General features: G+C 41.3%; 1 protein-coding gene across 1 annotated transcript; it reads left to right on the plus strand.

Moving 5' to 3' along the window:
- Positions 1–9375: 9375 nt before the first annotated feature.
- LOC308136094 (ankyrin repeat and protein kinase domain-containing protein 1-like) lies at positions 9376–12979 on the plus strand. The gene is made up of 12 exons (XM_080504308.1): positions 9376–9437; positions 9641–9866; positions 9960–10296; positions 10381–10529; positions 10613–10662; positions 10775–10924; positions 11022–11104; positions 11228–11294; positions 11724–11770; positions 12419–12467; positions 12567–12809; positions 12919–12979. Exons 2-12 carry the CDS (start codon positions 9685–9687, stop codon positions 12924–12926), a joined length of 1365 nt encoding a protein of 454 aa, XP_080360434.1. The 5' UTR covers positions 9376–9437; positions 9641–9684; the 3' UTR covers positions 12927–12979.
- Positions 12980–13945: the final 966 nt, after the last annotated feature.

A 13945-nucleotide genomic window follows, 5' to 3' on the forward strand; every position in this document is an offset into this window, starting at 1 on the left:
CTCAGTCACACCTGAGACCTTCCGGCAGCGACGCTAAGCCAGTGGCAACTCTGGCGAAGTCAATTAGACTGTGGGCCCCTTCACCTCTGCAGCTCATCAATAGTCCTTAAAGAGGCTGCAGTGTAAACACCCCCCAAGATTTAATGACGTACTTTATTCTCTCTCCATCTCACACATGTACACCCACACAAATACACACCACGCCTTATGCATTTATTCATGGTGTGGGGTTCAATATGATGCACCATCTTGGTTTTTTATTTATTTATTTGTATTGTTATTATTATCATTGCACAAAGACTGTAAAGCAAAGCTATTCCTTAAAAAACAAACAAATACAGAGAAATAAAAAGGTTCATGAAACATGTGTCAGGAATTAATCCCACAAAGATTACAGCCAAATCCGCCTTGGAGGAGGATTTCTTGATGTAGACAGGTCGATCAATACTGTGATTATGGATAACTTTTGAAGCTGGGCAGCAGTGTTAAAGCTAAAATCAATTCTTGACCTGTGCTGCAAACATTCAGACTAAACCAATGTAGACTTGAATTCATCAATGGTTTTCCTCAAAATGTTACAGTATATAACTGTATTTACAGGAAACTGTACCATTAGTTCACATGTTTAGTTGCATTGCACATCTAATGTGTAGTTCAGACTGTTCATCTCCGCACAGTTTGGCAGATCAGTCTTGTACAGATGGTTCTCATTAGCTGCTAAAATTAGGTGAGTGGATTTAGCTCAAGACACATTTTTATTAAAATGAGGATTGGATGAAAGAATGATGTCGAGGAATATGAACCCTGAGGTTAGTAGAAACACATCTAGTGATGTGTGTACTTTTTGAACGTTTTTTTTATATGCTTGCCTTTACTAGAAGCAGCATATCACAATTTCTTTGTGTAAAATGACAATTAATTAATCATAATGACAGCTTACTGTGTCAGTTTCACATTTGGGACTAGCTGATAAGCATAATTCTATTTTGTTTCTGTTGTGACTGACATACTATATGAGGTTATTTGTTGTTTCATATGACAGTTATACATAAACAAATTTACACAGCCTGTCTCACATTCTCCATATGTCTGTATACTCTTGTTTTGGTCATTGTGCTTTAGAAAAAAAAACAGTTTAAAGCACAAGACATACAATTTAAAATTCATATGAAGTGTTGGATATAAAGGTTTACCTCTCTTCACCAGATCAGAGACAATTTTTTTATTGAAAGGAAAACCCGCAGAAATAACTGAAATGGTAATATGTTTACCGAGCTTTTTCTCAGATGTAAAATAAAAGTGCTCCCTTCTCTACTGCAGCAACTCCAGAGCTTTAGTTCACTGGCATCAGCAGAATTGACTCCTAACATCAGTCAAGCGTGACTGTTCTGCAGGAGGACTGCAGCTTTGGAGAAATGATTAAGTGTAAAATGATTTGTTTTTACATCAATGTGAAGAAAAAGGACCATTAAGTTTAAAGGAACTGGAGAGGCAGAAGAAAGGGAGACTAGTCGAAGGACAAGGCCACTAAAGTGACCGACAGTGAGTTAAGCCAAAACAAAGAGATATATGTGACCAAATGTGTCCCAGTGCTTCACACTCATAGAGATCACCTTTAAGATATGTAGGAAACTTATGAATCAGTTGAACCTGGATAGCAGAGTGATTAAACACTATGTTTCTTTCTGCGTATATTGTGGGTTAGAAAAATAAAATATTGGTTCAGTTTGTCGGTGGTAAATGTTTAAAAAATAACATACCGACTGGCAACAATAATCTTGTGTGCTAAAAGTACAAACATACAGTTACATCCACACACATTATTGTCTGTCTACTCCTCCTCCATTGTTGCAGGGCAGTAATCAATTATCTTAGTATGAGGTCATTCTGCCGACCCTCCCCCATGGTGCACAGCCCTCACTACGTACACGAGCCGCTCTGCTATCTCTTTGTGCATTAGATAAAAATAGAAACAACAGCCCAATTGTGTTTTTCTGCAAAAATCTTTTACAAAAGCTATTCACACATGTTTTAGTGCTTCAACTTGTTTGTGGGGGAGAATCTCATGGTGTGCAAGGCAGCAAACTTTAACAGCCATATGCATGCACACAACATAAATACATCACATCATAGAGCAGTGATTACATTAGTGCTGAATGAGTCCTCAGGCTTGATAACACAGAGTCATCCGGTTTCTATCCTCTGTGATGAGTTAATTGAATGAGGGGCACTAATAAAGAGACATGGCTGCTGACATGAAGGGCAACAGGAGGTCTTTGTTTTCAGAGTTGCCTCTCTTTCGGTTATTGTCGTGTTTTCTGGCTGCCTCCTTACCTGAATGTCAACAGCACCTCCCCCTGAGCCTGTCAGCATGACGTCACACAGGTCAAAGTGTAACCCAGAAACAAGGTGCTTTACAATCGTGTTACTATGATATCATCGGCCATGCCAGATCTGCTCTGTGCAGAAAATAGATAGAAGTAATCTAATGTAGGCTGCTGTGACTCTGAAGAATAAAGAAGCTGTGAGCTGTACTCTTGCTGCATGCAGAACAGATCCCTCCAGCATTATGAAGATAATCCACTTAGCTTCAGTGTGTGTCAAGATACCAATTCACCCTGCTTTCGCTCAGCTCTGTCTGCAGAGCCCAATGGAACTGACAAAATGCATATTGATCAGCTGCACACATTAAAATTCACAACCAGTCTGACAAGAGATTTGTAAATCATAAAAATATGAGATAGAGCAGAACCAGTCCCATTCCCTTCTCTAATTATTATTCCATGTGACATGTTATCAGCATGTACTGAATTCGTAGATTAGCTGCTTCAAAACAATAAATTCTAAACCTTGAGGCTGTGAGATGTGGGATTTAGTTTGTAATAACTGCTGTTGTTTACCTCTGAGACTCATTAAAAGGCAAAGAATTAAAGCAGCTTTTACAAAGATTGGCTTTGTTTGTTATTTAATCTGTACTTTCCCTTCTCTTAGGGCAGTGAAGACCAAAGCCAATCAGTTCTGTAATGAGCGCGTTGCTTCAGGCCGGTGCTGCTCAAATTCTCATTAAAAGTACAGTACAGAAGAACCCAATTACAATCAAGTGTACACATTAGTTTAAATGACACAAAAAAAGAACTGCACACATCTGTAACTAGGTGCAAGAGGCACTCACTCATTCTCATTTCGCTGAACGATAAAGTGATCAAATCTCTATGTGAGAGATCTCAGCAGGAATGCCATTGAGGTAAAGTGATAGCATCTAGTTTGTGGTCTGTCCCTGTATAGGATGGCAGCATGTCTCTGTATGTCTCAGACTGAGTATTGATCTCTTTATTCTTCTCTAAAAATGAAGCCAAGTGTCCATTAGACACAGGGAGAGAGGGAGAGCAAGATAGACAGAGAGAGAGAGAGAGCGAGAGAGAGAGAGAGAGAGAGAGAGAGAGAGAAAGAAGAGAGGACAGGCTTTCGATCTATCTATCTATCTATCTATCTATCTATCTATCTATCTATCATTTGTCATTTCTTGATGTGGACGACTTGTTGTGCTGTCATTGCAAATGATTCAAAGCAGCCCCTTTAATTACTGCGGGAGATAATCGCTTATTCACCTGAAATATTAATACACACAGAGGCAGGAAGCATGATCAATATTAATCCTGGATCTCTCTCTCTCTCTCTCTCTTTCACACACACACACGCACACACACACACACACACACACACACACACACACACACACACACACACACACACACACACACACACACACACACACACACACACACACACACACACACACACACACACACACACACACACTGGTAAACTCCCATGAATAATTTAGCGGGGTTCAAGCTAATGTGTCAGTGTGAATGCAAATGCCATAGATTTTGGGATCAAATCATTGAGCTCTGAAATTAGTTCTGCAGTGCCAGTTTGGCTAGGTAATAAAAATTTAAGGAAATAAATTGAAGAAAGTTCAAAATGTGTTTTTCTTTTGATTTAATCAATTTAAGGAGTGATCTTATACAGAAACATGTGAAAGTATAAACTGAGGTGATTGCATGCTCTCAAAACAATTGTTATACATAAAGACGGCCTTGTATGCTCCAACACTAGCGGTTTAATGTCTATTCTGCTGAAAAGTGAGGACATATAACATTTACATTGGTGACAAACAGTGACAATGCAGAACACAAGAGATCAATATGCTCAACCCAGTGTTGATGGGATTGTACAATCAGAGTGAAACCACACCTCAGAGGTGCTTTACTTTATTGATCCAGAAGTTTGCAAGATTGACAGTTTTTACCCCAAAAAAAATCCATATTTCAAAAATGGGAATCCTTGTTTACTATGGGCAAATGCAGGATTCACCCTGGAAAAGTCACCAGTCAATCACACTGCAAACACAGAGAGACAGACAATGTCAGACACTCACATTCACACTTCTGGATTTAGAGTCACCAATTAACCTCATATGCATGTTTTGAACTGTTGGAGGAGTACTCGGAGAAAACCTATCCATGAACAGGGAAAACATGCAAACTCTGCATAATAGGCCCTGAAATTCCACCTGGAATCGAACCAAAGACATTTTCTCGAAGAGGTGAGCGTGTTTACCACTACATGTGTATGATGCCTTCAGAATAGAAAATGTTCATGGTGAGCTGAAGCTTCCTCTTCTGATTTCACATCTTTCGTGTGGGTTAGAATTTCAAAAAAGAGAATGCGAACTGTGAAACTGGGCTGTCACTTTTGAAAGCAAGGTCCTTGCACATTACCGCCCTCTATGCTAATGGTATTGTGTACAGCCTAAATGTGAAATGGTTTTAAGACACATTTTCAGAGAAGGTTACCAAAGATAGGAAATGATGCACATTGGGTGAACCAATAACTAAATGTCAGGCAGGGCAAAAGTCTGTCCTCAAAATAAAATACTTCAGTGTTCTTTGTACTAAAAGAGTGTTGATTGCAGTCTCGAGAGATAAAATCTCCCCTTCCATATTATTTTTTATTCCTGGCCCCACATTCATCGCACTTCCTTTTTCACCATGTCCTGTCCATCATCCATTTCACTTTTCTCCCACCCTGCTCCTTTTACCACTGCCTCTCTCTCAAGTGGACTGCATGGCCTATCGCCATAGTAACAGACAGCCATGACAGGTGGAGATAGCAGGTAGTGCGGCGATGCATGACTCCCCCTGGGACTGCAGAATGCCAACACTATAGAATGAAAATGAGCAGAACATGCTCTCATATACGGCCAAGCTGCGAACCTTGCTTTATGCCCAGTTCATTGAAGGTCATCATGGATTGCGCCCATTTCTCATCTACATTCTACACATGCAGCAATGCCAAATGGCCATTGTTTCAATGTGCAGCTGGACATGAGAGTCATCTCAGCGTGCGGTGTGTTTCCATTTCATTGCTCTCTCTGGTCAGGGCTGAGCCATCGAAAGCAAAGCCGGTCTGTTTTTTGTCAAAGTCAATGAGAGACGCTAACAATATCCTGGGCCATGTGCTGCAGGCAAACTGCCCCCTCTTTATGGAGGAACAGGTAATTGATTTGATTCAGTCTTGTAATACTTGCATGCTGCCCCTACATCATACAAAGAAGATGCACCTGCACTGCAGAAAAGGAGCAAAGGTCATTTCCCCTCATGCACATGTCATAAAACACTCACGAATTAAATGATATCCATCTTCAACATGTACACGCAGTATAATCATCCTTGCAGTCTCATGTCTGCAATAGTCTGAACGGCATGTCTCTCACGCAGCACCACTGCAGTAGTTGAACACGTGGAGGACAAATGCAAGAGTTTTCTTAATTTCATTGTTAAGAACACTTTTTCTTTCTCTTTTGGAAAGAAAGTGAGCTTCCTGATTCTTACCAGAAAGTTATGCAAATATTGCCGGCTCTCCCATGTTAGTGAAGAGGAGGAGCAAACAAATAAGGTTACTTTTAATGAGCTGACAGCTCACCTTCTGCTTTCGAGGCTGCCTGGACGTTTGCCAAGTGTGCGGAGCGAACGACACAGCAAAGAGAAGAAAAGAAACAAAGGCCAACAGTGGACAGCTCCCACAGTCAAACCTTTGAGACTCACCATCAGCAAACACACAGCTGATTCAGGCATGAGTTGGACAGCCATCCTTCTAAAGACAGGAATGTTGTGAAACAGGAACGTTGTCAAATTCCAAAGTGTGTTGGGGAGGGTTGGGGATTTCCTCTTCGTTGTCTTCTTCGGTTTTCTTCTCTTGAGTGTTCACTCGAGCTCACTTCAAATCAGGGGAAGACCTGAAGAGGTCTAAGTGGTCGTCCCACTCCGTGTCCTTAAGACCAGCCCACTCTGTCTCTCAGTCTGTGCGGCTGACTGCCTCTTCGCTTTGATTGTAATTCCACAGTCTCTGGAGAGTCAGTGACTACCCAGTCTCAATGTGATTCTTCAGACTGTGTGGAAAGCAATCCTCCTTCTTCCAGGTCTTTGATCTGAGACCAGAGTAGACTCCCCCCCCGCCCGCCCCCCTCCCCAGCCCACCCACCCCTCCCCGTCCCCACTCCTCCTTTCACTTTTAAACCACTCCCTGCGGACCCCACACCCACCTCCCCCAAACCCCTGTCACTCCGGTGCCTCTTGCTAAATGTTCCCCTCCCTCTGTTGCTGCCTTCTGCCTTCTGCCTGCTTTCTTTTTTTTTTTTTACCAGTCTGCAATCCTCACAACACAAAGCACATCCAGACTTCCACGTGGGTCTTCAGTCTAACAGCGCTCTCCCAAGGCTGTCCTGTCGCAGCTCCAAAGGATGGAGTCTGTCTGCATCAGTGATGCTCCCGTCCTAGAGCACTCTTCCACTGTGATGGAAAGACGGACGTTCACCTCAGCTCTCCACTAAGACATCCAGCGCAGAGAGCTCCCCTTTACATTATCCCCCTGCCTCATAGATCATCAGCTTGAGACAATAGCAAGAAAAAATAGAGGAGGATACATTGGACAGACTGAGAATGGTAGACTGAGGAAAAGGCAGCTATGAAGAGGGAGAGAGAGAATTCACTGGTGAGAGAGAGAGAGAGAGAGAGAGAGAGGTCCACGCTGAGATGAGCGTAAATGAAGGTGGGTGGGGAAGAGGGAGGGGAAAGAGGAATGGAAATGCAGAGAGCTGGAGCAGACCGCGCCTATCGATGCCGGCTGTAACAGCAAAGCAGCATGGGATATGAGAGAATACTCAAAAAGTGGTGAGTGATTGTACATCTACGGTGCTATAATCACAAACACTTCTCTTAAGAGACACAGAACAATGCTTTTGTATGTAGGTTTTCAGAGCAAGGGGAAAAGTTAGTCATTTGAATATGTTCAAATTGTGGCTTTTGTCTTGGACGTGCACACAAGTGCAGGACGAGCGAAATGTAATGAATATGTAAAGTGCTCTCATTTGTTTACCTTTCACTAAGGTGAAAATATGATTATATCCAGTGTATTCATAATTAATCATGTCTATAATACAGCATTTTTTTTTCTTGTTCAAATGTGGATGCTAGGTTGATATTTAACAATCAATGAATTTGACACAATATTTAACAATGAAATCTTGATTTATTATCAATTCTAATATAATAATAGTAATTATTTATGAGTTCTGTCTGAATAAAGAAATGAGGAATGTAACTGGTGGCTTATTTTTCTGTCATCAAAGCAAAAATTGTAATTAAGATGAGTCAACTCATTGAAAAAAGGAGGATGTGAGACTGGAGCTCCAGAGGAAGGCTGAACTCTGGAGGCGAGGCCCCAATTTTAAAATATATTGGATTTTTGCAGAATTTAGATCAAATTGAATTTTGTAGAGATAACTAGTCCAAGGGGGACCTAAAAATTGGCGCTGCTATAGAATAGAGATTGGTGAGCAAAGCGCATCCAAATATCTCAGGGCGTGGCCAAAAATGCAAAAACAGAAAGTGATGTGTAAAAGACCTCAACATCGCTTAATCGGCCTCAAACTTGGCGAATTGCATCACAGACCGGCCTTCATGACAACCGTATGACTACTTTTACTCGTATGCCATTTGGGGACATGACTATAGCTAATCATGCCATCAAACACAAAGTGCAATATAAGCAGCTTGAGATTGGCCACAAAGTTGACATGTTGCCCCAGAGTCCAGTCGTCAACCCAACCATGTTATAACTCTCCGTTGTAACGCCATTTGAGGTGGTGGCAGGGGTCACGCTCGGCATGAAACAGGAAGTGAGATGTAAATAGCCTGAACATGATCAGATCGGCCTCAAACATGACACAGTGCATCAGAGTCTGGTCCTCATCACAGTCATACAACATTTACGGCCATCAGCCATGGCGCCAGCTGCTGGAAACAGGAAGTGGAGTGAAAATAACCTGAACGGGCTTCATTTTGCCTCAAATTTCACATGTTGCATCGCAGGCCAGTCCTCATCACATGAATCTCAGTCACAGCTCCACTTGAGGGTGTGGATGTGCACTCACCACAAACTTTAATATTCACCATCAAACATGGTGGACTGTAAATAGCCTCAACATTGTCCGTTTGGGCTCAAACTTTACGTGTAGCATAAGAGTCCAGATTTGATCGCAGACGGTTACATCGATTGGGCATTGCGCCACCTGCTGGAAACAGGAAGTGAGGCATACATGCTCCGTTTCAGCAAAAACTTTACAAGTTGCATTTAAATAAAATGTATTCAGAAAAACAGGTATTGTCATAAGGCAGTTCACACAACTTCCCACCAAAATAATCAGAAATGAGAAAAAGGTGAGATTAAATTCAAATAAATTAAATATCTTATGAGGGTGTGAACAATATATTACTTCAAGACTTCGACATTATTTCCTGAGGTTTCATTGACATTACTGCCTGAGCTGGTGTCACTTAGTCTTTAGGTACAGTATGTCTGGTGAATTGGTGGATTTGTTACCACACACGTAAGCCTTCCAAGATCCCTTCTATGATATGTAGCTTGAGTTTGGTGGTGCTCCCCAGCGAATCAGCTGCATTGCAACCTGGAATCCTACTGGGAGTAACACAGTGACCAAAACATGCACCATCAAATGCAAAGTTAGGGCATGTCAGCAATGTGTCCTAAACTGAACATAAGCCAGAGCATGCAGGTCTGGGTTTCAAGCCAGTTAAGTCTGAATGTGTGCTGGTGTGTGTGTGTGTGTGTGTGTGTGTGTGTGTGTGTGTGTGTGTGTGTGTGTGTGTGTGTGTGTGTGTGTGTGTGTGTGTGTGTGTGTGTGTGTGTGTGTGTGTGTGTGTGTGTGTGTGTGTGTGTACTTTACCAGGCTGAGCTTGTCAACGGTGAGTTGAGCCCCTCCCTTCAAGACAAGGAAGTGGAACTTGTATGATTTTGTTTTGCTCGTCTTGCAGGACTTCTTCAGGCCACCCTTCACTTCGGGAGTATATATGGTAAGTAGCAGCTGGAACTGGAGGTGATACAAGTGGGAAATGTCTGTGTGATAGTTTAATTGAAGTGTTTTGTGCTGCTCTGCCACTGTTTAACAACACAGCTTGTGCCCAAGCACTGACTGCACGTTGGTGTTATTTAAGAAACAGACCTTTCACGAAACAACCTTATTTGTGTTTCTCTTACCAGATTTTTTTTTTTTCAGGAATCACGTGGTATTTAACATGTCTTTGTGGCTTTTGAGGCTGCATGTCGTTTACTAACGTTCACCAGGAGATGGCACTGCAAAGCCAGAAGAATGAACCCATTGGAAATGCAAACCTGGAGAAATGGGAGTTCATTGCTTCTGGGGGATTTGGAGATGTCTTCAAGGCCAGACACAAGGCCTGGGGATTTGGAGTGGCCATTAAACTAATTCATAATGCTGCTTGGTAAATTTGATTGACTACTAACAGTTGTTCTTCATAGTCCAAATTTGCTCACATCCAATTTTATTGCAGCTCTGTCTAAATTCTTCCTTCCAGTTGTCCAAGCAGTCAGCTATCTCATTCCAGTGTGCGTGAGGAGGCCAATCACATGGACAAAGCCTCCTGTGCGTACGTGTTGAGGGTTTATGGAATGTATCAGGGAATTCCACCAACTGGAGGAGGCCTAATGCAGCAGGGAATAGTCATGGAGCTGATGGAGAGAGGATCTCTTCAGACACTGCAGATGAAGCTGCAGAGCTCTCCACCCAGGCCGCTGGCCATCCGCTTGGCCCATCAAGTGGCTTTAGGGATGAACTTTCTCCATTCAAGGGAAATCATGCACCACGACCTCAAGCCAAGCAATGTGCTGCTGACTGAGGATCTGAATGCTAAGGTATGTGCAATCCATTTTTTGGAATTTTATGACTAATCATATTTAATTGCTGCTTTCATTTTTCTTCCTACTTCTGTTTGGAAGCTTGCAGACTTTGGCCTATCCAGGGTTTCCACCAGTGTTTTGAATGTCAATGGAAAAACAACAGAAATGATCGGAGGCTCCTATAAGTACATGCCTCCAGAGGCTTTTGAGACATCATATAAACCTGTGCGGGCTTTTGACAGATACAGGTAAATATTAGAAGGATGGAATATGGTTTAATGTTTAACTCTCTATGTACGATAATCTGAAACGTTTTCTGTACCTTTATCAGCTATGGGATCCTTCTCTGGTCTATCTTTAGCGGTAAAGAGCCTTATCCAGGTGTGCATACATCTACTGCCATGCTTTTTATGCTCCTGTGTTGTTGTTTTATTGTTTAACCTGTCCTCTTCACAAAGTTTGCATGGATCTTTTTTTATCACATGAACTTCAGGTAAAGACTACAGTCTTGTGGCATTGAAGATCCCACAGGGCAACAGACCCTGTTGTGATCAGATAAACAACGCACAGGAGTTGGACGAGGTGATTGAACTGATGAAGAGATGCTGGGATAAGAATCCAGATGAGAGGCCAACCTTCCGAGGTATGTGCTTGTTAGCGTCATGTTCATTGTTACTATTGAAAATAGACGCTTTATTCTTAGTGGTGCATCAGTGCACACTTTACTCTCTATGTTTCAGACTGCCTCGAATTAACAGAGAAACTTCTCTTGGAGTACAAGAGGGAACTTCCTGATGCAGTCTGCAGCATCCTAAAAACACTGGTACAAATAAAATAGCCATTTCAGAACCTACAGTACAACAACCAGTCAGTTATTTTTAATTATTGGGATATTTGTTTTGCAATGTCTTATGTTTCTCGTGTGTCATTGTCATCCATTTGTAAGGAATCACCAACCAGTGATGAACGGCACAACACAAGTGTGGCATTCAATTTTAAACCTGCAACACCAGGTAAACTGTCCCCCTAATACAGTGCTTCTCAAATGGTGGGGCAAGCCCCCCTGGGGGGGCGCGGTGGGGTGTCAGGGGGGGCGTGAGTCAGGCGCAACTTTCAGTATTAGTGTCTTTATTCATGCTTGAACGATAAAAAAAGGGCCTCCAGCTCATTTTATTGATTTATTTTGATAATCAGGCGATTGTATGCAGAATGCTGGTGCCAGAAAATCATAGTGATTTATACAGATAAATAAATAAATATTATCAGGTTCTCAATGTTAGTACAATTCGGGGGGGGGGCTGAAAAATGTTTTGTCCTCTAGGGGGGGCATGACAGAAAATAATTGAGAACCACTGCCCTAATAGAGGGTCACACATGTTGACTTCTGTTATTATTGTTTCAGGAATGTACACAGCTGTTTTTTTTTTCTTCTTTTTTTTCAGTGTCAAACTCGCATGATGTTGGCGATCATCCTCAATTAACAGCACAGGTGTGTCTTATCAACATTTCTGAACATTATACAGAATGAAAATGAAGTTGCAATAAGAAAACTGTTTGTCTTGTGTGTCACCTATTTTAATTGGATGTACATTATCACAAAGATAATCATTATATCTTAGAAATTAAAATTAACTGAATTGAAATTTGCTGAAATGATTGTATGTGTCTCATAAACTGGGGAATCAGACATTTTGGTTCAGGAGCTATATACAGCAACAGTGGATCTGAACTGGACCAAGCCAGTAAAATAAAAAAACTTTTTTTTTTCTTTGTCACATGGCAAAGAAGTAAAGTAAATGCACTTTTTCAAACAGGCAATCTGTAAACCTTCTTTGACATAGACAAATATAAAAAAAAAAAAAAAAAAAAAAAAAAATATATATATATATATATATATATATATATATATATATATATATATAAATAAAAACATCTTGCTGCAATCATTTGTTTAGACATATGAGTTACTTCCACTGAAAAGTTTTGGTGAATGTCTGCTTCAAATTTTTTAAACTTTGCAAGGTCATCCAATAAGTCGTATTGGTTCCTTGGCAGGACCATATTGTAACGGATCATATGTAATGGATGTACTTGTTACTTGAGATAGAGTGAAATATGTAAATTTTTCTCTCCCCAGGAAAACGTGGGTGGTTTTCCCACAAAGACCTTGACAGCTGAGGAGAAAGGTTGCTACTCACTTATTCTGCATCAATATATTGGAGCAGTATCACGACTGAGATTACATTCATATTTGATATATTAAATTTTTTTTTGTTTCCTAACAGCAAAGTTTGTCAAGGACAACTTTCTCGTGTTGGTTCAAGAAGTTTCTGAAGTGATGGCAATAGTAGAGGAACTTGGAGACATGGTTCATCGTGAAGTCCGCTCTGCGATTGAAGCTGAAAAGATAAGTCAGGAAAAAATGAGGCTGCTTTATTCGAGGATATTAAGTCCAGCAGGGGGGAGAGTCAAAGCAGCTTTCTACGATGCCCTCGCAAAACATCACCCCAGTCTGGTGGAAAAACCTGGTATGATATTGATAAAGAAAAAAAATACATCATTATTATTATTAAGTTTTTTTTTTTTAAGTAGTTCAAATATTTAAATGTGCTTTTTTAAAATCTTTTTTCTCTTCAGGTGGATAAGCCTAAAGCAGCCATAGATGCATTGCATGTACACACACAAGCTCTGATTCTCCTGTTACACGTTGATCTTCAATGAAATACCAGAATCGCAATTGTTTTGTGACTAGTTCACAATTCAGTGTAATGCATTTGATTCATAATAAACATTTTGTCAGAAAAACAAATTTAACACTTCAAGAACTCTTCTTTTGCAGTCTTGGAGATTAACATGTTTAATAGTCATCAAAAGTTTTGTATTCGAAAGAGAGAGCGAAAGAGAGAGAGAGAGAGAGAGACAGACAGACAGACAGACTATATAAGAGGCTTTTCTGGTTCAATCCCTCAGTAACTGTCACAAGCAGTCAGTCAGTCAGTCACCTGCAGATGATGGCATTGAGGGGCATCCCAGGCAACAAAGTTATTCTCCTGTCTCAGTCTAAATCATTTGCCTTTTAGTTACTTCTCACATGCTGTATATGAGCTAACATAATACACTGATTGAAAAGCAATTTCACTTTGATATTTTATACCACAAGCAACGTATGTTTAAAAATGAGTTGTGTGCAGCTGCTCTTAAATTTGATTAGGAATTATTTACATGTCTTAAAAGTTGTTCCTGTTGCTATACACACACACACACACACACACACACACACACACACACACACACACACACTTCGAAGCATGCAGCATAACAACCGTCTGGGGTTTAACCTTTGCCTCATTCACAGCTCTACCTCCTTGAGCTTTGCAAAAACACACACACCTTCACACCGTGGTAATCCTCTGGAGGAAAAGTGTTCGAGTGTCATCTTGACCCATCCTTCTCTTCCTCGGCCGTGCTGCTTTGCTCCACCCGACACGCCCATCTCACCCCACCCGGTCCTGCATTAATGCTCCCAATCCTCTTTGTGGGAGAGTGACGTCTGCTCCTGTCAGGAACAGAGTTAAGCTCAGCGGGCACCGGTGAGAGCAGAGTGGAGAGAAGCTCCAGCAGCCGCAGGGATAACCAGGCAGAACTGCGTTCTGGGCCTCCAGGG

The sequence above is a fragment of the Blennius ocellaris genome, assembly GCF_963422515.1.
Source record: "Blennius ocellaris genome assembly, chromosome: 11".
Classification (NCBI taxonomy): Eukaryota; Metazoa; Chordata; class Actinopteri; order Blenniiformes; family Blenniidae; genus Blennius; species Blennius ocellaris.

Excerpts from the sequence above, each read along its gene's own strand:
- LOC308136094 (XM_080504308.1), top strand. The coding sequence starts at position 9,685 with ATGTCGTTTACTAACGTTCACCAGGAGATGGCACTGCAAAGCCAGAAG. Across the intron at positions 10,925-11,021 it reads TGAGAGGCCAACCTTCCGAG|ACTGCCTCGAATTAACAGAG; the intron begins GTATGTGCTTGT and ends TCTATGTTTCAG. Across the intron at positions 11,105-11,227 it reads GCAGCATCCTAAAAACACTG|GAATCACCAACCAGTGATGA; the intron begins GTACAAATAAAA and ends TCCATTTGTAAG.